The 23,157-nt window shown below is 53.1% G+C and overlaps 12 protein-coding genes across 12 annotated transcripts; 7 read left to right on the top strand and 5 right to left on the bottom strand.

The window, feature by feature from the left end:
• Positions 1 to 94: 94 nt before the first annotated feature.
• E0L32_008904 (uncharacterized protein) lies at positions 95 to 1,876 on the top strand (the record flags this gene model as incomplete). Its single annotated transcript, XM_031143810.1, has 3 exons — positions 95 to 392; positions 454 to 834; positions 888 to 1,876. The coding sequence occupies 3 exons, from the start codon at positions 95 to 97 to the stop codon at positions 1,874 to 1,876; spliced, it is 1,668 nt and encodes a 555-aa protein (XP_030991593.1).
• Positions 1,877 to 1,987: 111 nt separating this feature from the next.
• On the bottom strand, positions 1,988 to 3,429 carry E0L32_008903 (uncharacterized protein; the record flags this gene model as incomplete). The annotated part of the gene is made up of 3 exons (XM_031143809.1): positions 1,988 to 3,025; positions 3,078 to 3,313; positions 3,369 to 3,429. 3 exons carry the CDS (start codon positions 3,427 to 3,429, stop codon positions 1,988 to 1,990), a joined length of 1,335 nt encoding a protein of 444 aa, XP_030991592.1.
• A 1,084-nt stretch (positions 3,430 to 4,513) lies between these two features.
• E0L32_008902 (uncharacterized protein) lies at positions 4,514 to 5,647 on the top strand (the record flags this gene model as incomplete). Its single annotated transcript, XM_031143808.1, has 1 exon — positions 4,514 to 5,647. One exon carries the CDS (start codon positions 4,514 to 4,516, stop codon positions 5,645 to 5,647), a length of 1,134 nt encoding a protein of 377 aa, XP_030991591.1.
• A 91-nt stretch (positions 5,648 to 5,738) lies between these two features.
• E0L32_008901 (uncharacterized protein) lies at positions 5,739 to 6,533 on the bottom strand (the record flags this gene model as incomplete). The annotated part of the gene is made up of 1 exon (XM_031143807.1): positions 5,739 to 6,533. One exon carries the CDS (start codon positions 6,531 to 6,533, stop codon positions 5,739 to 5,741), a length of 795 nt encoding a protein of 264 aa, XP_030991590.1.
• Positions 6,534 to 6,898: 365 nt separating this feature from the next.
• E0L32_008900 (uncharacterized protein) lies at positions 6,899 to 7,524 on the top strand (the record flags this gene model as incomplete). Its single annotated transcript, XM_031143806.1, has 3 exons — positions 6,899 to 6,926; positions 7,008 to 7,096; positions 7,156 to 7,524. The coding sequence occupies 3 exons, from the start codon at positions 6,899 to 6,901 to the stop codon at positions 7,522 to 7,524; spliced, it is 486 nt and encodes a 161-aa protein (XP_030991589.1).
• A 473-nt stretch (positions 7,525 to 7,997) lies between these two features.
• E0L32_008899 (uncharacterized protein) lies at positions 7,998 to 9,025 on the bottom strand (the record flags this gene model as incomplete). Its single annotated transcript, XM_031143805.1, has 2 exons — positions 7,998 to 8,804; positions 8,864 to 9,025. The coding sequence occupies 2 exons, from the start codon at positions 9,023 to 9,025 to the stop codon at positions 7,998 to 8,000; spliced, it is 969 nt and encodes a 322-aa protein (XP_030991588.1).
• Positions 9,026 to 9,477: 452 nt separating this feature from the next.
• Positions 9,478 to 15,302, top strand: E0L32_008898 (uncharacterized protein; the record flags this gene model as incomplete). The annotated part of the gene is made up of 8 exons (XM_031143804.1): positions 9,478 to 9,854; positions 9,911 to 10,223; positions 10,288 to 10,413; positions 10,470 to 11,447; positions 11,502 to 11,874; positions 11,936 to 13,895; positions 13,959 to 13,992; positions 14,055 to 15,302. The coding sequence occupies 8 exons, from the start codon at positions 9,478 to 9,480 to the stop codon at positions 15,300 to 15,302; spliced, it is 5,409 nt and encodes a 1,802-aa protein (XP_030991587.1).
• Positions 15,303 to 15,970: 668 nt separating this feature from the next.
• E0L32_008897 (uncharacterized protein) lies at positions 15,971 to 16,524 on the bottom strand (the record flags this gene model as incomplete). Its single annotated transcript, XM_031143803.1, has 2 exons — positions 15,971 to 16,398; positions 16,455 to 16,524. 2 exons carry the CDS (start codon positions 16,522 to 16,524, stop codon positions 15,971 to 15,973), a joined length of 498 nt encoding a protein of 165 aa, XP_030991586.1.
• A 244-nt stretch (positions 16,525 to 16,768) lies between these two features.
• Positions 16,769 to 17,346, top strand: E0L32_008896 (uncharacterized protein; the record flags this gene model as incomplete). The annotated part of the gene is made up of 3 exons (XM_031143801.1): positions 16,769 to 16,960; positions 17,023 to 17,219; positions 17,280 to 17,346. 3 exons carry the CDS (start codon positions 16,769 to 16,771, stop codon positions 17,344 to 17,346), a joined length of 456 nt encoding a protein of 151 aa, XP_030991585.1.
• Positions 17,347 to 17,669: 323 nt separating this feature from the next.
• Positions 17,670 to 19,184, bottom strand: E0L32_008895 (uncharacterized protein; the record flags this gene model as incomplete). Its single annotated transcript, XM_031143800.1, has 1 exon — positions 17,670 to 19,184. One exon carries the CDS (start codon positions 19,182 to 19,184, stop codon positions 17,670 to 17,672), a length of 1,515 nt encoding a protein of 504 aa, XP_030991584.1.
• Positions 19,185 to 20,629: 1,445 nt separating this feature from the next.
• On the top strand, positions 20,630 to 22,103 carry E0L32_008894 (uncharacterized protein; the record flags this gene model as incomplete). The annotated part of the gene is made up of 3 exons (XM_031143799.1): positions 20,630 to 20,845; positions 20,916 to 21,431; positions 21,522 to 22,103. 3 exons carry the CDS (start codon positions 20,630 to 20,632, stop codon positions 22,101 to 22,103), a joined length of 1,314 nt encoding a protein of 437 aa, XP_030991583.1.
• Positions 22,104 to 22,225: 122 nt separating this feature from the next.
• E0L32_008893 (uncharacterized protein) lies at positions 22,226 to 23,149 on the top strand (the record flags this gene model as incomplete). Its single annotated transcript, XM_031143798.1, has 1 exon — positions 22,226 to 23,149. One exon carries the CDS (start codon positions 22,226 to 22,228, stop codon positions 23,147 to 23,149), a length of 924 nt encoding a protein of 307 aa, XP_030991582.1.
• Between the last annotated feature and the right edge of the window lie 8 nt (positions 23,150 to 23,157).

The following is a 23,157-nucleotide window of genomic DNA, read 5'->3' as shown; positions in this document are numbered from 1 at the left end:
TCAAAATGGCTCTGAATTTCTTGTGCAGAAGTAATCTAGGTCATTATTCTCTCGTGTAAAGCAAAGGAAGCAAAATCACTGCAAGCTAGTGACAATGTCCAACGCATCTGCGGCCACCAACGGAGCGCCGACGTTCTTCGCTGTCGGAGACAAGCGCGAATTTGACCCAGAGAACTGGACCCCGAAGTCAAATGGCAACTCGAACAACAACAACAACACGGCTAACAAACACGGAGAAGCCTTTGAATTGCCAGAGCGTGATACAGATACTGGAATCAAGGTTCTCATCATCGGTGCCGGGTTCGCCGGGCTGACCGCCGCACTAGAGTGCTGGAGGAAGGGCCACGAAGTGGTCGGCATCCTAGAACGCAATGAAGGGCCCAACTATAGTGGTAAGGCTTCCTTCGAAGCTTGGCAAGGTTTTCTTTTACTAATCCGGAGCATGATGCTCAGGTGACCTCATCATCATCCAGCCCTCTGCACTGGAGATGATGCGGTACTGGCCGCAGATGCGCCGCGACCTGCAGCACGACAAGGTCGTGGCCGGTACCTACTACTACCGCCACGACGGCGAGCTCATCGACGGGCCTTCTGTCCCCAACTTCAATGCCCCGGAGTTCGTGGCCGAGCGCGCCAAGAGACACCCCGAAGGGTTCCCCGAGGCCGGGGCCGTGCAGATCCGCAGAAAGTTCTACCGCATGCTGCTCAAGCAGGTCGCGTGCCTGGGCCTCAGAGTCGAGTACGGCCAGCGCGTCGAACGGTACTATGAGGATGACGACGCAGGGGAGGCAGGCGTCGTGCTGGCAGACGGCTCGTCCCGCGCAGCCCACGTCGGTAGGTTGAATTCACCCGCGCTGCGTCATCATTTCTCGGGTGGTACATGCCAGCTAACCCATGCCTCCCCCTCCAACCAGTCGTGGCAGCCGACGGCATTCGCTCGCGCTCGGAGCAATTGATGTCGGGCAAAAGCGACTCGGGCATGGAGCCCAGCGGGATGTCGGTCTACCGCACCGCGTTCCCGCTCGAGTACGCCCTCAGGGACGAAATGGTCCGCGCGCGCTGGCAGGGCCGCCACACGTACGAGTTCTGGATGGGCTCGGGCATGCACATCGGGCTGTACATGTCGGACGAAGTGGCCGCGCTGGGCATCACCCCGCGCGACGAGTTCCTGGACCCCGACAAGCTCCCGCGCAGCGAGAACTGGGACCCCGAGGTCGACCCCGACGAGGTCATCGCCGTCATGCGCCGGGCCATGGCGTCCGCCGCCGACAAGTCCGACTCTGCGTGGCACCCGGTGCTCGAGGCCCTGGTCCGCACCGCCCCGAAGGGCAGCCTGATCCACTGGCCCCTGCTCTGGCGCAACCTCAAGAGCGACTGGGTCTCGGAGAAGACGGGGCGAATCGTCCAGATCGGGGATTCGGCGCATTCCACCGTCCCCGCGTCTGCCGCCGGCGGGACCCTGGCTCTCGAGGACGCCGTCACGCTGGCCACATGTCTCCGACTCGCGGGCGTCGGCGACGTAGCCCTCGCCAACCGGGTCTACAACCTGCTGCGGTACGAGAGGGCGAGCTGCACCCAGAAGGTGGCTTTTGTGAACGCCCAGACGCTGGGCCACACCACTGACTGGGACGCCCTGCGCAAGAATCCGGAGAAGGCTCGCATTCGGTACCCTAAATGGCTGTTCCGCCACGACCCGGAGGCGTATGTTTCGGAGAAGTGGTCTGAGGCCTCGGAGCATCTGAAGAAGGGGACCAAGTTCCAGAATACAAACATTCCGCCTGGTCATACTTTCAGTCACTGGACCATTCAGGACATCCACAAGCAGATTGCAGAGGGGAAAAGAGTTCAGGATCTTCTTGACGGTGATTGGTCTTGAACGATATAGTTGGAAGTAGGGATCAAGGCATTGGGCACATCTTGCTAGACTACTAAGACACTAGATACTCTTGTGATATGCTTAGAATATGAACTGCATTTCGTAATCTTGTTAGAGTGCGACCGACGGAGTGAATGGGATGTACTGCCCCCATGGCGTCCGCGCGAGCCATTCATTTGCCATAATGTCGAAATTGAAGTTATCCACTTCCAGCTCGAAAGAATTAGGGAGATCAACTCCTCCATCCTGCGGAACAGGAGTTGTTGTACCCTTTCGCAACGCCATCGCCTTGGCTCGCAATGAAGCCAGTACAGCTCCTTTTGACCCAACCCCACCAACGAGGCTGTCGCTGTGCTCAGCTGCAAAGACCTCATCCACGATGCGCCATGCCCGATCTACGTGTGACCCTTCCGGTTTCACACATAGATGCCACAAGACGTACATAGTTATATCGTACTGTGGGAAGGCTCTCTTCGCCCATCTGAACGGCGACAAGAGGTCGTTGTCGGCCAAGAGTTGAGGTTCAAGTATCTCCAGTGCCTGTACTAGGCTGTCCTCGGTAGCAATGTTTTCTAAGCATCTGCGGTTTTGCAGAGCTAACCACTGTTGCCTTGAGAAGAAGTCGAACTTGTTCAGGAGGTGGAGCGAGCAGGTCGACGTCATTCGCTGGCACGGCACGACAGCGTTGCAATGCTCTATTCGTTGGATGATGCTAGCTTTGGCCTTATTTATGATTTGTATGCGGATCTCTTCACCAGGAAGTGGATTCGAAGAAGAGCCTGCAGCACTTCCAAGCTCCTGTCGTGCCAGGGCAAGATCGATCTGGACTAGCGAGAAAGTCATGGCCGTCCAGCCGGCCTTTTCCGGAGGGAGTGACTTCAAGTCTGGGGATAGCTGAGCATCATCTACGTTGAGTGGGATGTCGACATCGCGTCCTAAGGTAGTAGTCTGATCCAGACCATAGTCTTCACTGGAGCGGCTGTCGCGGGTAACAAGGTTCCACCAAAGTCGTCGGCGAACTTCAGAGAGAAACGGAGACAGCCCAAGTAGTTCCCCATTGCGGTGAAGCCCAAGTGATTGCGCTATACGGATAGCGAAACCGTTGAGGATCCAAAGCCCTTTGCCTCGATTGTGCACTCGCAGAGCGGACTGGATATTGATTAGCTGAACTGTATCTAAGAAGATGTGATATTGTACTAACAAGATAGATTGCCAAAGCTTGTAGGCCCACGACATTCGGCTTATTGAGAAAGTCTGCCTGGGAAAGTGACTGTTCTAGCCCAAGCTTCAGGTCTAGTAGTTGTGAGGCCTTATCGCGACCCAAGATTGCGCGAGCCTCGGCGCCATCCAGACTCACTAATGATGCGAAGTAGACAGCATAGCACAATGCAAGGTCGTATAGAGGCGATGAACTAGGCTCGTCAATGACCGAGTAGACTTTGATTTCGTCAGTTGGGATATGCAGAAGCTTTAGGCCCAGAACGCCTTCGACATTGCTCGTGTATATATTCCAGAGGCTTATTGCGATCGGCGTTGGCGGATGGAGGCTGCATGGTGGCAATGAGGGAATCGGCGAGGACAGAATACCGCGAGCATCGAAAAGCAATGCCGACGGCGCCAGTGGTAACTCTTGCGTAGAACTAGCGGGCGTCTTGTCGGTGTACTGCTCCTCCAAGATCTGTTAGAATGCATCACTTGCTGGCAAAAGCTGTTTGTCTCACTTCGATGACCCGACATAGGAGTGTCTCGTTGTAGTATTGGCTCGATCCCCCCTGCTGTAGCAGCACATCTTGCTTGCAACCGATCCTCTCGTCGACCGCGATTCTTCGTATAGAGCAACACATATTCGTCGTGCCCGTATGCGAAATTGATTCAGGCGAACTAGACTGCCAGTTCACAACAGCCAACTTGGCTGTTGCCTCCGCCAGACTTTGCTCGAGGTAAGCGATGCGTGCAGCTTTGTCCTTGATGATAGCCTTGCGCGTGCGTCTTACACGAGGGCCTCGCGGCGGGTATGTGCACGCAACGCCGGACCGCGCACACGATGAACAAGTCTCTTGCTTATCACAGCGTATCTTCTTCCGACTGCAAGTATAACAAGACCTGGGCATCCATTCCTCGGCTCGCGTATTGGATCTGGCCGGCACGCTATCCCCGCCATATTCCAGTGTCTGTTCCCGATTGTCCGGGCACTGATCGATCTGATAGCCAGAATCGCTATTCATTTTCGACATGATTCTTTCGTCATCTGGAAAGAGATTGCGGTCGCCCTCGCTCTTCCGCCCAAATGGGGGAGAGGAGAAATTTGGACGGATTTAAAAGTATGGGTTTTGGGACCGGAACCCTGCGATCGACCGGAAATAAAGCTACATATCTCCATGCTCAGAGATAGTTCGAAACACCAGCTAGATTGGTAGACTAGTACATTGCCAGACACATCCAAACATAGCTAAGGTGATAAATGAGGGCAATTTAAGTCCGGCTTCAATGGCTATGAGAACTGCAATACCACGCACCTAGCTTGATGATGGCTAGACCATTACCTCAGAAGAGCAAGGTATATATACCGTCATGGAGAATTCGTTCCTCAGACATGCTTGATCAAATCATTGAGTCCTTCTCAAGGAATTCTTCATCATGGATTCTATAGACGCTGCGATTCCCGCCACCCACAAGGCATTGCTGCTCAATTCAACTCGCGACCCCTACGACATCGCCGTCGTCCAACGGCCGACACCAAAAGCAGGCCCTGGAAGCGCAGTGCTACGTGTCTTAGCCGTTGGTGTGCTTACTTATGCAGGCAAGGTCTACAGTGGCAGGAAACCGTACCCATATCCCACCCCTCTCGTGCCGGGACTTACCTCTATCGGTCGAGTCTCTGCTGTTGGGCCGGATGCCACTGTTCTCAAACCTGGTCAGCTTGTGTTCTTTGACTGCTTCATAAACGGCCGGGATAGCCCAGAGGCGCGGTGCCTCTCCGGCCTCAGTGCTGGCATGAACGCCGCCAGCAATGTCTTGCTTGAGGGCGAGTGGCGCGACAGCACTTTCGCCGAATATGCCAAGGTGCCATTGGAGAACTGCCACCTTTTGAACGAGGCTCGGCTGTGCGGAAGCCCGGCTGATGGTGGTCTTGGCTACACAATCGAAGACCTCGCCTTTCTCTTCTACATTTCTGTCCCCTTTGGTGGACTTCGCAGCGTCAACGTCCAGGCCGGTGAGAAGGTTATCGTCACTCCCGCCACGGGCGCCTACGGCAGCGCCGCTGTACTTGCTGCCCTGGCTATGGGAGCACAGGTCATCGCGATGGGCCGGGATGCTGCAAAGCTCGAAAAGATCAAGGCATATGGCCCCAAAGGGAGAATCAGAACTGTTCTCAACACCGGCGATATGGATGCCGATATCAAAGAGCTTACACGAGACGGCCCAGCGGATGTGTTCTTCGATATTTCACCGGGGAAGGCTTTCACCAGCACACACTTCAGGAGCTGCATCCACTCGCTTCGTCTCGGAGGGCGAGTTAGCATGATGGGTGTTCATGATGGCCTCCCGATGCCCATGATGCACATGCTTATCAACGATATCACTCTCAAGCCAAGGTGGATGTACTCTGTGGAAGACATGAGGGTGATGATCCGGCTGCTTGAGGCTGGATACCTAAGCCTCCGCGGCATCAGAACAGTAGGGACATTTCCGTTGGAGCAATTTTCACAAGCGTTTGACGCAGCGGCTGAAATGGCTGGACCATGCGTGCAGGTACTCATCACTCCTTAGATATAACGAAACAGTATCATTAGTCCAGATTGTCGATGACGGCTTAGTCCCTAGTAGCTAGCTTCTAGATAAAATTGTATGTCTTTCTCATTCAAGCTGCTCCTCCATCCAGTGTGATGACTTTGCCGTTAACCCACTCGGCCTCCCTGCTGGCCAGAAAGCCCACGACACGGGCCACATCCTCGGGGAATCCATTTCGGTGGAGAGGAGACGCGAAAGCAGCCATCTGCTGCCGCTCCTCGGGCGTATACTTCTCGCCGTCGGGGATGTAATGCTGCGACACGGCGTGAAACATGTCCGTCACCGTTCCGCCAGGAGCCACGGCATTGACAGTGATCTTCTTGTCGCCGCAATCCTTGGACAGAATGCGAACGAAGGAGTCAATGGCGCCCTTGGACCCGGAGTAGAGAGAGTGGCGGGGCACACTGAAGTCCTTGGAGGTGTTGGACGAGGTGAGGATGATCCGACCTCCCTCGCGCAGGCAGCGGTACGCCTCGCGCGCGACGAAAAACTGCCCACGTGTGTTGAGGCTGAAGACGCGGTCGAACTCCTCCTCGGTCACCTCCTTGAGGTGCCCGAAGCTGACGACGCCCGAGTTGCTGACGACGATATCGAGCGGGCCGAAGATGCCGACGGCCTCGTCAAAGAGCTTGACAGTCTGAGGCACCTGACGCACATCGGCTTTGATGGCGACGGCGTCGGTGCCGAGGTCCTTGATCTCGCGCACGACCTTCTCGGCCGACTCGGACGAGTTTGCGTAGTTGACGACGACTTTTGCGCCCAGCTTGGCCAGATGAATTGCAATCGCAGCACCGATTCCGCGACCGGAACCTGTCACCAAGGCGACCTTGCCCTCTAGGCGGCCGGGGATATATGGGGTGGCCATAGTCGCTTAGCAAAGAGGGTATAGGAGAGGTAAGTTGATGATTTGTTACTGAAGGGTAGTTATGGTAGTGATTTTGTCGATGATCAATCAATAACAGTGGTCAATTTCTACAGCTGTGCAAGATGAAAGATTGCACAAGATTGCACACGGCGTATTACCTTCGGTGCCGGGATGAAGCCGGAATCGGTGCCCGATGCTTTCGGGGCAAACCCGGGCCAATTCGCCCGCGCGTGCAGTTCGAGAACAGAGAACCCCAGCATGTTTCCAAACTTTAGAGTAATCAGCATTCCGAGATGCAATCACTGACCTGCCCCAGCACCAACATCGAACTTTCTACCACCTAACCATTTCAAAGTCATATCATTATGGGATCCACTGTGCCACGGTGCGAAGGTCAGTCCAGTATTTACTCTCTAGCGGTCAGGTGGAAACAATGACGGAATTTGCTGAGAGAGATAGCGACAGATGTCTTAGGCTGTCAAGCTGCTGTCTTCGAGTGGGCTGAGAGCTTCGACACGAAGGACTGGTCTCGGCTGGGAAAATGCGTGGCTCCAACTCTATACGTGCGTAATCATGGCCAGCTAAGCCAGTCCAACGCTTGTACGGCATGACTGACCGGCAGGTGATTGTCCAGATTGACTACCGCGATGTGATGGGTATGCTTTGGGAGGCCATGCCGGCTGAAGAATTTGTACAGATGGCATCGAGCCCCAGGTTCCTCGGCAATGCGCGCATCAAGACACAGCACTTCATTGGGGCCGGCAAATGGATCTCCGAGGCCGAGGACGAGATAACGGGCTTGCATCAGATGCGTGTCGCTCACCAAAAGTATAAAGACGATGATTTGACCGAGGTTCTCTACAAAGGTCACGCTCATGGCAAGGCCACTGTGAGATATCGTAAGGTTGACGGGATTTGGAAATTCGCCGGGCTTACGCCTGACATTCGTTGGGCTGAGCACGACTACGATAAGATATTTCAAGAAGATTAGCCGTCAGCCTGGCTGGAAACCAGCTTACATCTGCTTGGCTTGCATCAAAGAAATCGCCGAGACGTGTCTCGCAGTGGACTTACAGGTCTAAGGGCTTTGGGGTATTATGATTATGTTTCATTGTCTAGGCGAGCCGTTGCCAAGCATCTGTTATTTCAAGACAATGTGACACAAATAGGCTATCCCAGTGAACGTCCTTTTGCACATGCGTGATCGTTTCTGTAATATGGACTTCACTTCAACGCGACTGAGAAAGATCTAGATTTGTTTATTAACATTGGAGGCTTTATTCCCGGCTCATAGGAAACATCAGATCTTGGAGCATAGGTATTGTTGGCTACTAGAATTGCAATTGCATATAGAATATCGATGTTCAATCTCAGGACTCAACAAACATGCACCCGGAGTCCGACCCTAATCGTCGACCAACTCCGCCGAACGCCACAATTTACAGAAAGAAGCCGCCGTGTACACTAAGCTTGCACCTCAACTGCTTCCACGGTAAACCACTTTTTGACCCCACCCCGAATCTCGAATGCCACGTTGCCATCCTCAGCCAACTTCCGCAGTACCTCTTCTGTGAACGGTTCAAGTGCTCTTTGCCGAATCACTTCGTCGAGGTTACCGTGCATGGTCGCCACCAATTGCTTGACGGTGACGCTGCCCTTGCCACGGCCTCCAGCGGCCTTTTCCTCCTGCTTGATCTGTTCGAGAGTCTTGCATATCCGCCTCTCACGCCGGACCTTCTGGGTCAGCTCACCCTCAATCTTGGCCGGGAGGTCCTCGATGACAACGCCGTGGGCTGGATAGCCCTTCTTGCAGTTGTGTGACTGGATGAGGCGCAGAGTCCCCATCCAGGTACTGAGGTGCTCTACTGCAGCGGTTCCATGTCCCAAGATGTTGTCACCTGTGAACATGGCTTCTTCCTCCTCCAGAACAAAGCACATGTGGTCATGTGAGTGCCCTGGGGCATGGACAGCCCGGATTGTCGCGCCTTCGACCTTGAAGATTTGCCCATCCACAATCGGCTGTTGAGACTTGCTCGGAGTATGCTTGTAAATCTCTGTTGTCAAGGCTGGATACATCCGGATAAGGTCGGGAACACCGCCTGTGTGATCACCATGCCAGTGGGTGAGGAGGACACGACCCAAGGAGAATTTCTCGGTAAGGAGAACATCTGAGACGAGATCAGCCCAGTCTGGGATTCCTTGCCCAGTGTCGATGATGAGTCGCTCCTGTCCTGTGCCGACGATGTAGGTGTTCGTTCCCTGCAAGGTGAACTATTGTTGTTAGTACTAGCCAGCCTTAACATATGAAGTTTCCGTGGCGTTGAGCATACCTTTCCCGGGTTCTGGCCCAGAATACGAATCACCCGAGGGCTGATCTGTTCCACATCTTCAAGAAAAGGCAGGACAGACTGTTGTCCGTCCAAGTAATCTTCAAAAGCACGTATGTCGAGTGCTTTATTGATCTGCTTATAGCCGCCCTTACCAGGAGCCATGATGGAAGAATGCTGTCATGAAGGCTCTGAGTTTGATGATGTGGGAGAGTATGTCACAAAGATCACACTATCGGGGAGGACTGTAAGGAATATGAATCTTCTAAAAGCTCAGCTGCCCTCACCCAATGACACCGAACTCATTCGCCGAAGCCAACGGACCGAACCCGGACAAAAAGATAGGAAAATAATTCTTGCTGACTAAATATTACCCGACTCCATGCATTGTCGGCTGGGACATTGTCAGTAGTTATTTACGGGGAATTTAGTTTTCCGATGCCGCAGTTATCAGGCGAATATTGACCCCTTAAGTGACACAAACCAGGTCTGTCTTACCCGTGTGATAAGCACGCCTCTGTTTCATACTATGGACTGGAATTGCTATATTCCCTAGATATGCGGTGTCTCCTGCTTCCTGTTTGCCTGTGATCTTCTGAGTCTGCATCTCAAGCATCATGGAGTGGGTTGAACCTCGAGCTCCTGAGAAGTCCGACGTGCCATCATCCAGGACTTCAGAGTCTTTCGTCGAGTCCGGCAAGATGAAGGTAGTGTACTTCAGCAACGAGCTACCTGATGACCTCAGGGATCTGCTCCGGCGCCTCCATCTTCATAGCAAGGACAGGCTCTATCCTACGCTTGAACGATTTATCTTCGAGGCGACTTTGGCCGTTCATGAAGAGGTCAGGCTGCTGCCTGCTGCTCTCAAAAGTCTTATGCCCCCATTCGACACTATTTTCAACTTGATCAATCACCCGACGCTTCGACATGGGCCTCTCGGTGGCTCCATCGACGGGGTCCTCCTCAGTTCCCTTCAAATTGCGGCTTTGATAGGGTAAGGCTGCTCTGCTCTACCCTAGCCTTGACTAGCCAACAAACTAACATTTACAGATCTTGCGAGAGCGGCTCTGACAGCGAGTTCGACTTTCACCATATCGATGCGTGTCTTTCAGGCCTAGGTACTGGCCTTCTGACCTCGGTTGCGCTGTCCCTCGCACCATCCTTGGCAGATCTGCCTTTGATTGGCGCCGAGGTCGTCAGAATCGCTTTTCGTCTTGGAGTGCTCGTTGATGAGGTCTCTCAAAACTTGCAATCCCGCCCAACTTCGACCGATGGTGGACCTGGCGATAGCTGGGCCTACGTTGTGCCCGATGTGGATGTGGATGAGGTCCAACATGAGCTCAATTCATACAACGCAACAAAGGTAATACACTATGAGCCTTTCTACTAAGAGGCTTCCTAAGCTAACAGCTTTCAACCCTTTCTAGAACACACCAGAGCCAGCGAAACTCTTTATTAGCGCGCTCAGTCGGACCTCGGTCACTGTTAGTGGCCCCCCGGCAGGTTTGAAGCGACTGTTCCTCATGTCGGACTTTTTCCGCGACCGCAAATCTGTATGTACACTAAAAGACCTCTACATCCTGAGATCTCGCTCTGATTACTTGACAAGGTTGCTCTACCTGTCTATGCTGGATTGTGTCACGCGAGACATGTCTACGGCGAGGAACACTTTGCCAGCATCATCAACATCCGGTCGATGGATGTAGTCGATGCCAAGTTCACTCCGCAGATACCAGTCATCTCTACTAGTACAGGCCAGCCGTATGGTGCAAAGTCAGCCAAGGAGCTCTTTCATGACGTTCTCGAAGAGGTTTTGACACGGCCTATTCACTGGGATGTCGCAGTCAAGGGCATCATTCAGAAGGCGAGGAAGACTACCGCCATCGAATCCGAGATCCAACTGTTCCGAACGTCGTTACCTGCTCAAGAGCTTATGACAGCTATTGAATCTGATCTTCCAGATTTGAAAATGTCGAGCAAAGATCTACTCAAGTGGATCATCAAGCCACCATCCATTCCCATGGGGCCCAGTGGAACGGCCAAAGCCAAGATTGCGATTGTTGGCATGTCGTGCAGAATGCCCGGCGGGGCTACTGATACCCGGAAGTTCTGGGATATCCTCGACAAAGGCTTAGATGTCCATATGAAGATCCCAGCGGACCGATTTGATGTGGACTCGCATTATGATCCGAACTGCAAGCGAATGAACACCAGCTGGACTCCTTACGGCTGTTTCATTGACGAGCCCGGTCTTTTCGATGCTCCGTTCTTCAATATGTCTCCGCGCGAAGCCATCCAGACCGACCCGATGCAGAGACTGGCACTAGTGACGGCTTACGAGGCTCTCGAACGAGCCGGCTTCGTGCCTAATAGAAGTGCGGCCAGCAACCCGCACCGAGTTGGCACATCCTATGGACAAGCGAGTGACGATTACCGAGAAGTCAACACAGCTCAGGAGATCAGCACATACTTCATCACGGGTGGATGCCGAGCCTTTGGTCCAGGCCGTATCAACTATTTCTTCAAATTCTCCGGCCCAAGCTACGATGTGGACACAGCTTGTTCATCAGGGCTGGCAGCCATTCAAGTGAGTAGCACTACTGAGCTGTATGCACATATTCTTGCTAACAGTTTGTAAAAGGTGGCATGCACGACCCTATGGAATGGAGAAGCGGACACAATTGTCGCAGGAGGCATGAACGTCCTGACAAACTCCGATGCCTTTGCTGGGCTCAGCAATGGACATTTCTTGTCCAAGACTCCCAACGCGTGCAAGACTTGGGATGCCGAGGCAGATGGGTACTGCCGTGCTGATGGTGTTGTTTCTTTTGTCCTCAAGCGACTTGAGGACGCAGAAGCGGACAATGACAACATTCTGGGCGTCATCCTAGGTGCAGGGACAAACCATTCTGCCGAGGCAGTCTCCATCACCCACCCCCATGCCGGTGCACAGTCGTATCTAACCAGTCAGATATGCAACCAAGCAGGTGTTGATCCTCTTGATGTTGGATTTGGTGAGCAAACTTAGTTGTCCTTCTTGAAACGCGAATCATTTGCTGACAAACACTCTTACAGTGGAGATGCACGGGACTGGCACACAGGCGGGCGACATGCAAGAGATCCAGTCAGTCACAGACGTCTTTGCACCCTTGGCTAGACGCCGCAGCTCCAAGAACCCCTTGTATATCGGTGCCGTCAAGGCCAACGTGGGTCACGGTGAGGCCGTCGCCGGTCCGACGGCCTTGATGAAGGTGCTGCTGATGCTCGAGAACGAGACCATTCCTCGACACGTTGGCATCAAGAATCAGATCAATCCGGCCTTCCCCAAAGATCTCGACAAGAGGAATCTGCGCATTCCCTTCGAGAAGACAGCATGGCCACGGGTTGCAGAGAAGAAGCGCATTGCAGTGGTGAACAACTTCAGTGCTGCAGGCGGCAATACCAGCATTCTTCTCGAGGAAGCCCCCCTGCGCGAGCCGGTCACGGAAGTGGATCCCCGGCCATCGCACTTGGTCATCGTCTCTGCAAAGGGCAAAATATCTCTCAAGGGCAACTTGGAGCGTCTGATATCCTATGTCGAAGCCAACCCAGATGTGTCGCTGTCCGATCTCGCTTACACGACTACAGCAAGGCGCCACCACCATAACCATCGAGTGGCCGTGGTCGTTTCCGATGCTGGCCAGTTGAACAAGCAGCTCAACTCCTATCTCAAGTCGGTGGAATCACACAAGCCTATCTCCGCAACGGGTGCACCCCCGATTGTATTCGCCTTTACTGGCCAGGGCGCCTCTTTCCCGTCGATGAACCTAGAGCTGTTCCGCGATTCGCCATTCTTCCGTTCCCAGCTGGTGCATCTTGATGCTCTCGCACAAAGACAGGGGTTCCCATCTTTCATTCCCGTGCTTGACGGCAGCCATGCCCAGACTCATGTGCATCGGCCAACGGCTACCCAGCTCGCCCTGGTCTGTAGCGAGATCGCCTTGGCGAAGTACTGGGAGTCGCTGGGAATCAAGCCAGATGTCGTCGTCGGCCACAGCTTGGGAGAATACGCTGCGCTTCATGTTGCTGGGGTCTTGTCGGCAAGCGACGCCATCTTCCTTGTGGGACGTAGAGCAACTCTTCTCGAACAGAAGTGCCAAGTCGGAACCCACAAGATGCTTGCTGTGCGAGCATCCCTTGCACAAGTGCAGGAGAGCATTACCGATCTACCTTATGAAATCGCCTGCATCAATGGACCGAAAGACACCGTGCTTAGCGGTACCCTGGAGGAGGTCAACGCTTTGGCCGAGGTGCTCCAGGGTGCCGGCCATAAGTGCTCGGTTCTCGATGTCGCATTTGCCTTCCACTCGTCTCAGACTGATCCTATCCTCGACGAATTTGAAGAGGCTGCCACCTCGGGCGCATTATTCCAGCCACCCAATCTGCCCATTATCTCGCCTCTTCTCGGCAAGGTCGTCTTCGATGAGAAGACCGTCAATGCCAACTACTTGCGGAGAGGCACGCGGGAGACGGTCAACTTCTTGTCAGCTCTCACTACAGCGGAGAAGATGCACACTATCGACGAGACTATGGTGTGGATCGAAATCGGTCCTCACCCAGTCTGTGTCAACTTTGCCAAGTCCACTCTGTCGGCTGTCAGTCTCACAATACCCTCGCTACGCAGGGGCGAGGACAACTGGCAGACGCTTTCACACAGCATGGCACTCCTTTACAGTGCAGGCCTTGACTTGAACTGGAACGAGTTCCATCGTCCGTTTGCTGGCCATCTCCGCCTCCTGGACTTGCCGACCTATGCCTGGAACGCCAAGACGTACTGGATGCAGTACATCGGAGACTGGGCCCTTACGAAAGGCAATACTTTCTACGACGAAGAGAAGGCTCTTCAAGCTCCGGCTGCGGGTGCCGGCAAGCCACCCTCCAGTATCAGAACGTCTACTGTTCAACAGGTGATTGAGGAAACCTTCACTGCATCTTCAGGTCGGGTTGTTATGCAGTCCGATTTGATGGAGTCTGATTTCCTTGCGGCCGCATATGGGTAAGTCCTGTCCAACCCAGTTATTATTAGCAAGAACTGTCATTAATGTCAATATGCATACAGACACAAGATGAATGGATGTGGTGTGGTGACTTCGGTAGGTCAAACCTATCCAGGTTATCTGCTCAATGTTCTCGAATACTAATTATGACCCTTTAGTCTATTCATGCCGACATCGCTTATACGCTTGGCGAGTATCTCATGAAGAAACTGCGTCCGAAGTCAAAGGACATCCACATGAACATCGCCAACCTTGAAGTCCTCAAAGGTCTGGTGGCCAAGAAGAATACCGATTCGCCGCAGCTCATTCAAGTTTCTGCTACTATCGAGGACATCGCTTCCGCAACGGCGCACCTCCAGTGGCACAACGTCTCTGCCAAAGGAGAAGTCGACGAGCCTTTCGCTAGTGCCGATCTTTACTACGGCGACTCGGATGACTGGCTTAATAGCTGGGTTCCCGCAACGCATCTAATCCAAGGCCGGATCGAGGAGCTCGAACGCCTGGCCGCGACGGGTATTGCCAACCGACTGTCTCACAACATGTCTTACCTTCTCTTTGCCAACAACTTGGTCGACTATGCCAACAAGTATCGTGGGATGCAGTCAGTCGTCATACATGGGCTGGAGGCTTTCGCCGATGTCACTCTCACGACTGAGAAAGGAGGCACCTGGACAGTGCCACCGTACTTCATCGACAGCGTGGCCCATCTCGCAGGATTCGTCATGAACGTTTCGGACGCCAACGATACCAAGAACAACTTCTGCGTCACCCCGGGCTGGGGTTCCATGCGCTTCGCCAAGCCGCTCGTTGCGGGCAAGCAGTACAGGTCCTACGTCAAGATGATCCCGACTGTCGAGGATCCCAGCGTCTACTTGGGCGATGTCTACATCATGCAGGATGGTGTCATTATCGGCATGGTCGGAGCGATCAAGTTCCGCCGGTATCCACGCCTGCTGCTGAATCGCTTCTTCTCGGCCCCCGACGAGGGTTCGGTGAAGCATGAGGCTCCAGCCCCTGTACGAAAGGCCGCACAGCCAGTCAAACCCGTCCCGGTCGCATCCAGCGCCGATAAACCTGCTGCAAAGCCGGTCTCGGCCGAGCCTAAGGAGCAGCAGAAGGCGGAGCCGGCCGTGGTACAGGCCGTCGAGGCCACACCGGATGTCGCCGCTGATACGGACAGTACAGCGGCTAAAGCCATGGCGCTCGTGGCGGCAGAGGCAGCTATCGATATCAGTGAGCTTCAAGATGAAGCCAGCTTTGCCAACCTCGGTGTTGACAGTCTCATGAGCCTGGTCATTGCTGAGAAGTTCCGTGATCAGCTCGGAGTGACGGTCAGCGGGAGTCTGTTCTTGGAGTACCCAACTGTGGGTGATCTACGGGCTTGGTTGGTGGAGTATTACAGTTGATCATGTGTCGTCTTGCTCTGGATGCTTTCTTCTTACCGAATTATTTCATTGGTCGAAGCACACTCGAAAGGGTTTTTTGTTGGGGTTCCAGTCTTGATCACAGTCTCTAAAATTCCTCTTCATGCTACTGCCTACATAGTGAATAGATTTATTTCATGTTGCATCTTTGCCAGACCCAACCAATGTATGATCCCTCCTAAGCTCTACTGCCTTGTCTTCCAACCTGAAACATCAGTATTATCGAAACTAGGTCCCGCAGCAAGAGCCAGAAGTCCTTCAAAATCAAACTTGATATTCAGCGCGCAACAGAATCTTGTATTACAAGGCTTGTGATGGGCGGCTAATCAGGGCCGTAGCTAGGAGTACACAAACAGTTTGGAACTCTCAACAATGAATGACATCGGGCCAATGAATGTTCACAGACGTCTCGTTACCAGTCATGTTCATGTGTCCAATTAGCAGTAAAACGCTTATCATGAGTCACGCTATGTTACTTCGGTTTATCCCAGAGCACAAAACACCGAGCACCGAATGCCGAATATTATCGGGACCCGGGTGATTTATGATAGGGTGATTCGCTTGATAAGCACCTTCGTCAAGAGAGATGTGCTCAGCGAGCAGAGCTCGGGGCTCTTCAGGCCGGCGGTCGGAGAATTTGTCATAGCCCATCAACCAGCCAACTCCTGCAAAAGGCCTGTGAAACCTAGAAATGCACCGACAAGGGGGAAAATCGACCGTGTAACGTGCAGCCAAGCCCACCTCACCGCAAGTCCGCTAACAAGTCTCTGCTCGACAATCGATCCAGCCCTCGATGACTCGTCCAGCCCGAAGAGCAAGGTGTTGGTCGGCGACATGGCGAGCCACGTAAAAGGAATCATTCCGACGGTCGTCACAATTGCCATGATGTACTTTCGACTGGCGCTTTTCGTGCCGAGAATCGCGGCACAATAGAAACCGCAGGTGGCGATACAGAGGGCAGGCATGTACATGCGCCCATAGTGGTACAGGAGAGCCCACTGTTGAGCTGTGTGTCCCGCGTCGGCATTCGTACCCAGCATAACGGGGATTGAGAATACCGATAGGCTCATCATGGCGCCTGTATCACGTTGGTGTCTCGGATCCACGAGGCGGGAGAGAAAGTACCTGACGTACCTGACAAAAAGGCCCCCGAGGCGACAGCCATGGCCGGCACGCCGATCTTTGGCTCATACTTCATCGTCATGGTGTGCATACATCAAGGCTTGATTTTAGGGAAGACTCAGCTTGCCTCCAGGTCATGGAAGAAACTTAGATATAAGTCACACAACATCCCGAGATCTGATCGGGAGATCTAAAACACTACGCGGGTTGAATACATCAGTCCGACATATTCACAACTTGCACACAAGCATTTCACCCGTTTAGACGTCACAGATCTTTCACCGGAATCGTTATCGTGGCTAGCTGGACCTCTGATCACCTCCAATATGGCTTCAAACATTGATCAAGCAGCGACCCAACAGGGTTCGGGGAGCATGCAGCGCTTTCTGTGTCTCACCATTCTGGGCTATCGCAAACCAGGCATGTCAGAGGAAGATTATCGTAACCACATGGTGAACGTCTCGGCCCCGATGACCAAGGGCCTGATGGTCAAGTATGGCATAAAGAGGTGGACCCAGGTAATTTGGACAAACATCAACCCTTCTAAAGGTGTCCAATGTGTTAATTCTTGGTGTCAAAGATTCACAACCAAAGCGCCACACGTGCTATGATGAGCCAGATTATTGACCCGCAAATGATCAATATTGCAGACTTTGATTGCTTTAGCCAGGTGGTATTCGAACGCGTCGATGACTACAAGCGCATGAAGCAGGATCCATGGTATCAGGAGCACCTCACACGGGATCATGAGAAGTTCGCTGACACCAAGCGGAGCATGTAAGTTGTACCCATCTCTCATCAGATGCAATTAGCAGCGTGGTAATCAAAATTGGTCAGGATGACTATTGGTTGGGTAGAGGAGTTTGTCAGAGATGGAAAGGAGGTCGAAAGGGTTGAACAATAGATCTTCTGCAAATAGTTTAGTTTATGACAATACCCAATTTCGATACTCAGACGTACCTAGAACTCACTTTTGCAACAATCTGAATGTGTGGCATTGTTCAAGGAGGCGATTTGTGTTGTTCAGAAGGCAGTGCATTGGATTGCACAAATCATTAGGCGCAGAAACGACTTGCAATTGAAATCTCAATGGTGAGCCGATGTATCTATGAGAAGTCTAGTCTCTATCCTAGATAAGGTTCTAAAATATGCCAGCCTCTAGTGATCATCTTCTTTAATGTCTACCATGTATATGCCAGGCACAAAATGCGGCTTCCCGTATCTACATCAACGGTGTCGGAGTCGGTCAATAATCTCGGAAGATAAAGCCCTCAAGCTCTTCCGCATGTCGGTCTCGAGTTGTGCCAATGTGTTAGCCGTGACCAATGCCCTCGGGCCCTTCTCAATATCCCTCATAATCTGGTCTTCACCATCTCCTTCACGCTGTTTCTTGATCTCCTTGGATAGCTCATTTACAAGCCTTTGCACACGGTGTAGCTCACCAAGCACAAGCTTGGCAACCGAGTTTTCCCGTGAATCGGCATCGTAGCGAGATGAGCCCGTGGAAGGACCGCTCAACGATCTTTGGTGTGTTTGATTCATGTTTCGCGAGATGGCGCTACTTTTGAGCTGCGAACTCCAACCCCTTCCTGTCTCGTCCTCGTGCTGAATGTGTGCCGCGGCGTCGCATCTCTCCAGGATTTTAAGCACTATCATGGACAGGACCACAAGGAGAAAGCTGTCCTCCCCGCAAGCGGAGGAAGAAAGGATGGTGGAAACGGCATTGATGCTCTTCTGGTTCTCTTCCAGCACAACTCTTGCGAAAGTGTCTGCATCAGACGCCGTGGTCAGATCAGAGTAGCTGGAGGTTCGAGAACTCTGTAAGGATGATAGACTTTTCAAGATGTCAAGTGTTCGTGCCAAAGTCCCAGAGGTTGCATTCTCCCCAATGATGATGGGGTGGGAAGGCTTCGATGATGGAGACGATGATGATGAGGATATTGTGGACGATGTTGAAAGGACTGGAGCCGACCATGACAGCAAGGAGGACGATAAAGTGGAAGCTACCGAGGACGCATTCAATGCTCCCGTTTCCCCGATTGTTGGGGCGTCCACTAAACCAATATTGAAATCGTTGCAACTGCTGGGGATCAGGAGTGATATGATGTCGCTCTCTGGTTGCTGAATGTTGCTTGTAGGGTCCGGCAATGGCATGGAAAATACAGATTCAATATCTGACTCAAGCAACTTGTCAAGCTTGGGATCGAACCCGTCGAAATCAGGGAAGGCATTGATGTCGCCAAGCATTGAGAAAATGTCGGACGTGTCTGCTGGGCCTGGCGTATTACCTGTCCGAGGAGAGCCCACAGCAGTCGACCCCGTGGCGCTTGTTAGAGCAAAGTACTCGCTGACGCTTGAAGTGTTTATCGTAGTAGGTGCGTTGCCAGGTAGTGTTGTTGATGGTGTAGGGCTCTGAGCCCAGAACAGAGCCCCAACTGAAGGTTGTCTCGCGCGCCGATGATTTTGCTTGTCTCCTTGCACTGAATGAGCTCCATCGCGGTCGCTGTCAGTGCTGGAATCGATATTCTTTGGGTTATTATCGCCGACTGTGATGATGTCGCTCGACGGACGACGGCTCGCACCATTCTCTGGCTTTCTCCCCGGCCGCTTGGTGAAGGAGTAGTGGCATTTGACGCCTCGAATCTCGCATCGTGAACAAGATGGCCTCTCTTTTGGGCACTTGATTTTCGAAGTTGCACAGGCGTTGCAGGAGTCACGGAGCTTGCTGGTAACCGATGACATGATTTGTATGTGTCTCGAGGTCTCGGCAATATTTCCTCGACTAGGACCCTTGTTGAGTCATTCGCAACTGAAGTAAAGTTCACACATCAGCAACTCTACTCAGGGTACTTGTACCTATAGTTCCTTTAAGAACACTTGACTAATCTCTGGGTGCCTCGGCTTGGATGCGCCACCAATGTCACACGGCCAGGAGAGGTTTCACTACAGTCCGGAACGGGCATAAAGCTCCTGTGCCTTTGGTTTCCCTCTATATCAATGGAAACGCTGAAGAGGCTGCTGCAAACGTCAGTTCTCATGCACATCAGAACCTGGCCAATACGGCCTCAGAGGAAGCCAATCATTTGTGTGGGGGTCCAGCCCATCTTCTGCATGCAAGAGATTATCGAGCACTCAAAGCCGACAAGTCATAGCGCTGACTGGTCCTCCTCATCTACTCAACTTCATCTCATCAACATGACCGGAGCTTTCCACGGTAGGACAGATATCGCGCCCCACCGATAGACGCCGCCACCTGCAGGTGTGATTATCGATGAGGGATGTTCCGCACCTGTCCCCCATCTCGGAGTCCGCTACATAGTAAATGAGCTTGTCACAAACACAAGACAATCCCTATCTTATCAAGAAACAAGCTCTTTGGGCCAGGCTAAGCTTGGGTGGCTTACCAGCCACCGCTGGTCTTGCTCAACCAAGTCCGTGTTGGTGACACTCGACGTGCCTATGTCGGCCAGTCACAAAGGTGATCTCAGCGCCATGGTCAAGGACTGTCTGCTCTGGAAAGGAAATTTCGTCCATTGTCTGTTGTCAAAAGTCAGACATGTGAGCCGCGCTCTGATGTTCTATTTTCTCTTTCAACTTGGAGGAGCTCGGTCTAGTATACTCAGTATTTGTCACACTCAATCGTCTTCTCTCAATCATCAGCTTTGGAATGAAAGGTCCCGTATTAGAATTCAGTTTTATCGTACCTCCGTGCCTGGTAACTACTAGAAGAAAGTGCATTTCCGACGCATATTGAGGCTCTTCCAGACCTGCACCTTGTCTTTGTCTCCCAATATTTAGATGTCTCTCACACGGACCGGACCGTTGATCGGTCAAACCGCGCAAGCCACCTGCTCTTCGAGGATCAGTTCTAATCCTGACTAGGCGATAGATCTGCTTTGTGTCACACGCCTTGCTGCGAGTTGCCCACCCCATTTCCGCTAGCTAGTGACCCGATACGAGCCAGCTCTGCACGGTGCCCCGACTCAATGTTGTGACTAGGAAAGAAATGCCAGAGCACACATCTGCTTTGCTGCTCGTCATTTCAGCCAGAAGCTCGAGCCAAAGCGGATGAATAGAGTAATGATGATATAATCTGCGCGCATGCTTAAGACTGTAAGGCTGATCCTTCCACCCTTTCATCCCAAGTGTACATGCCCCTAGGAATTTGGGCCTGACTGCATCCTGCAATGGACACACATACGCTAGGCCAGCTGGAGACCTACAGCCAGCACCTTGCTGAGGCTGTCAAGGTTCTGAGTACACGTCTACACTCTCTGGACTCTCCAGTAGGCACATCCCCGCCTGATATCACGAAAGATAGGGCAGTCATATATGCGATTCTTGACGGCATCAGAACCCTCCTTGACGAGCCGGATTACTTACTTTCGTCGCTGACTACTCAGGTAGGTAGCGCCCCAGTGACTTGAGCTCACTACCAATTGTATTCAGCGACACTAACTTGTCATCTAATAGGTAGAATTTCTTGCGTGTCTCAAATGGCTTGCTGAATTCCAAATCTTGGCATGCATCCCTCCCGAAGGAAGTCTACCTATCGGGGACTTGGCAGAACTGACTGGCGTCCCGGATGTTCAACTCCACCGGGTGATTCGTTTCACAGCCAGCTCTGGGTTTCTCCAGGAGCCCAAGTCGCACTATGTCTCACATACAGCCATGTCGGCTCGGTTCCTGGCGAGCCAGCCGCTCTGCGACGCTACGATCTTCATCGCGGCCTCAGCCATCCCGTCCGCCCTGCGGATGGCTGACGCAACCAGGTTGACTAGCGCCGGCAGAGGCACCAACACTACTGCCTACGATGTGGCGTTCAGCCCGCAAAGACCGTTTCGTACGGCCTGTGAGGGGCACTCCAAGCTGGGCCGGCAGTGGAGGGCCTATCTGGATCATGCCGCAAGCTTGCATTCGGAGAAAGAATTGGTCGAGACCTTTTCTCGATTGAACTGGCTGAGCCTTGGCGATGCATGCATTGTCGAGGTAAGTCCACACCCGGTCCCAATCAGTCCCAATGGCGTTCCTCCGCCGTTCTCGTTCTCGTGTGGCTGACCATGATCGTGTCGGCAACAGGTCGGGGCCCAGTCAAGTTCGATGGCACGCAGCCTGGCCAAGACATTTCCGAACCTGCACTTCTTCGTGCAGATCAACAACACCGACACCCTGGCTATGATTCGGGATGACGACAGGGATAATGCCTCGGAGTCCGAGCTCCTGGCCGCCCAGGCCACCACGGATGTTACCGCAAGCGCCCGCATAACTGTGACCTTTCGGGAGACTGGCATGCCCCAGCCCGTGATAGGCGCCGCGGTCTACATCCTGCACCTGCCCGCTGTGGGCGATTTGGCCCGAGCTGAATTGTACCGCCATCTTGGCCCCCTGAGGGCTAGTGGGGGCATGATCCTAGTGCTAACCACCCGGGTTCTTCCCGAGCCCGGCAGCCTGCCCAACCCCCGTGTCGAGGCCGCGGCCCGCGCCCGGGACCTAGCCATGCTGCAGCTGGCCAACGAGGGGGAGATGGAGATGACTGAGCTTCTGCAGGTTGTCGATTCGGTGTCTGACGATGTCGGGAAGCTCGTGGTTGCCAATAGGCTTGCGTCGTACAATGGCCTAATCCTTGCTCTGGCTTTAAAACATGTAGCTCATGGGGTTTGACTGGGACGGGTTCTTCCATGGGATAGAGGATAGAAAGGGACAGCAAAGAGATGATCAACTGCTGGTTTGAGTAGCCACCAAGATGACCGTTTCGTGACTACTTCTGAAAGACAAGTTTTACCATGAATTCCAATCGAAAATTCTTTGCCCAGGACGATAGGTTCTGGGAAACATACCTCAAAGGTCGGCCCTGTGCACCTGACAGCTTTTTCGACCGCATCATTGACTACCACGAAGCCAAGGGAGGCTACTACGACACTGTTCACGATGTCGGTGCTGGCGTAGGCCCGTACGCGCAGCGGCTACGCTCCAATTTCGATCACGTCATTGTCTCTGACATTGTACCCGACAACATCAAGCTCGCCCGCATGCGCCTCAAAGACAGCGACGGTTTCAGCTTCCGTGTTGCCAGCCTGCAAGATGCCGACGATATTCCTCCCGTAAGCGTCGACATGGTTTTTGCGACGAATGTCATGCATTTCGCAGAGCCCCAGAAAGCAGCTATAGATGCCTTTGCCCGACAACTGCGATCCGGAGGCACATTTGCTGCTGCGTTGTTTGGCCCAGCCCGATTCAAGGATCCCCGCCTCCAGGATCTTTGGTCTCGCATCAGCCATCAAGGTGGACGTGAGCTACTCAAAATCGCCGATGACCCAGATCAGACGATTCGAATCATGTCGAGGACACAGGGCGCCTACAATGTCGCACCTCTGACCTCAGACCTGTTCGAGCCTGGGGTCCGAAGGATCAATCTCAACATGAGGGACGGCGGCATACAAGGCATGCTGCCACCGGAGGAGGCACATCGAGACGTGGAGCCGAATTACACCAACCCGGATGACATCGAGGAGCATGTTGATGAGGCTGGGTGGGATTTCGAGACGGATCTGGCTGGGCTCAAAGAGCATTTTGCATCGTTTCCTTTTGTCTCCCAGTTCCCTGATGCCTTCGTCGATTTGTACAGAGAGCTCGATCAGCTTGTTGGAAGCGGCAGACGTGTTCAGGGATACTTTCCCGCTAAGATCATACTTGCCACTCGTCGCTAGTAGCAAAG

This window comes from Thyridium curvatum (assembly GCF_004353045.1).
Source record: "Thyridium curvatum strain D216 chromosome Unknown NODE_61_length_262293_cov_79.419913, whole genome shotgun sequence".
Taxonomy (NCBI): Eukaryota; Fungi; Ascomycota; class Sordariomycetes; order Thyridiales; family Thyridiaceae; genus Thyridium; species Thyridium curvatum.
The sequence above is the reverse complement of the archived record's forward strand: the minus strand, read 5'-3'. Positions and strand labels throughout refer to the sequence as shown.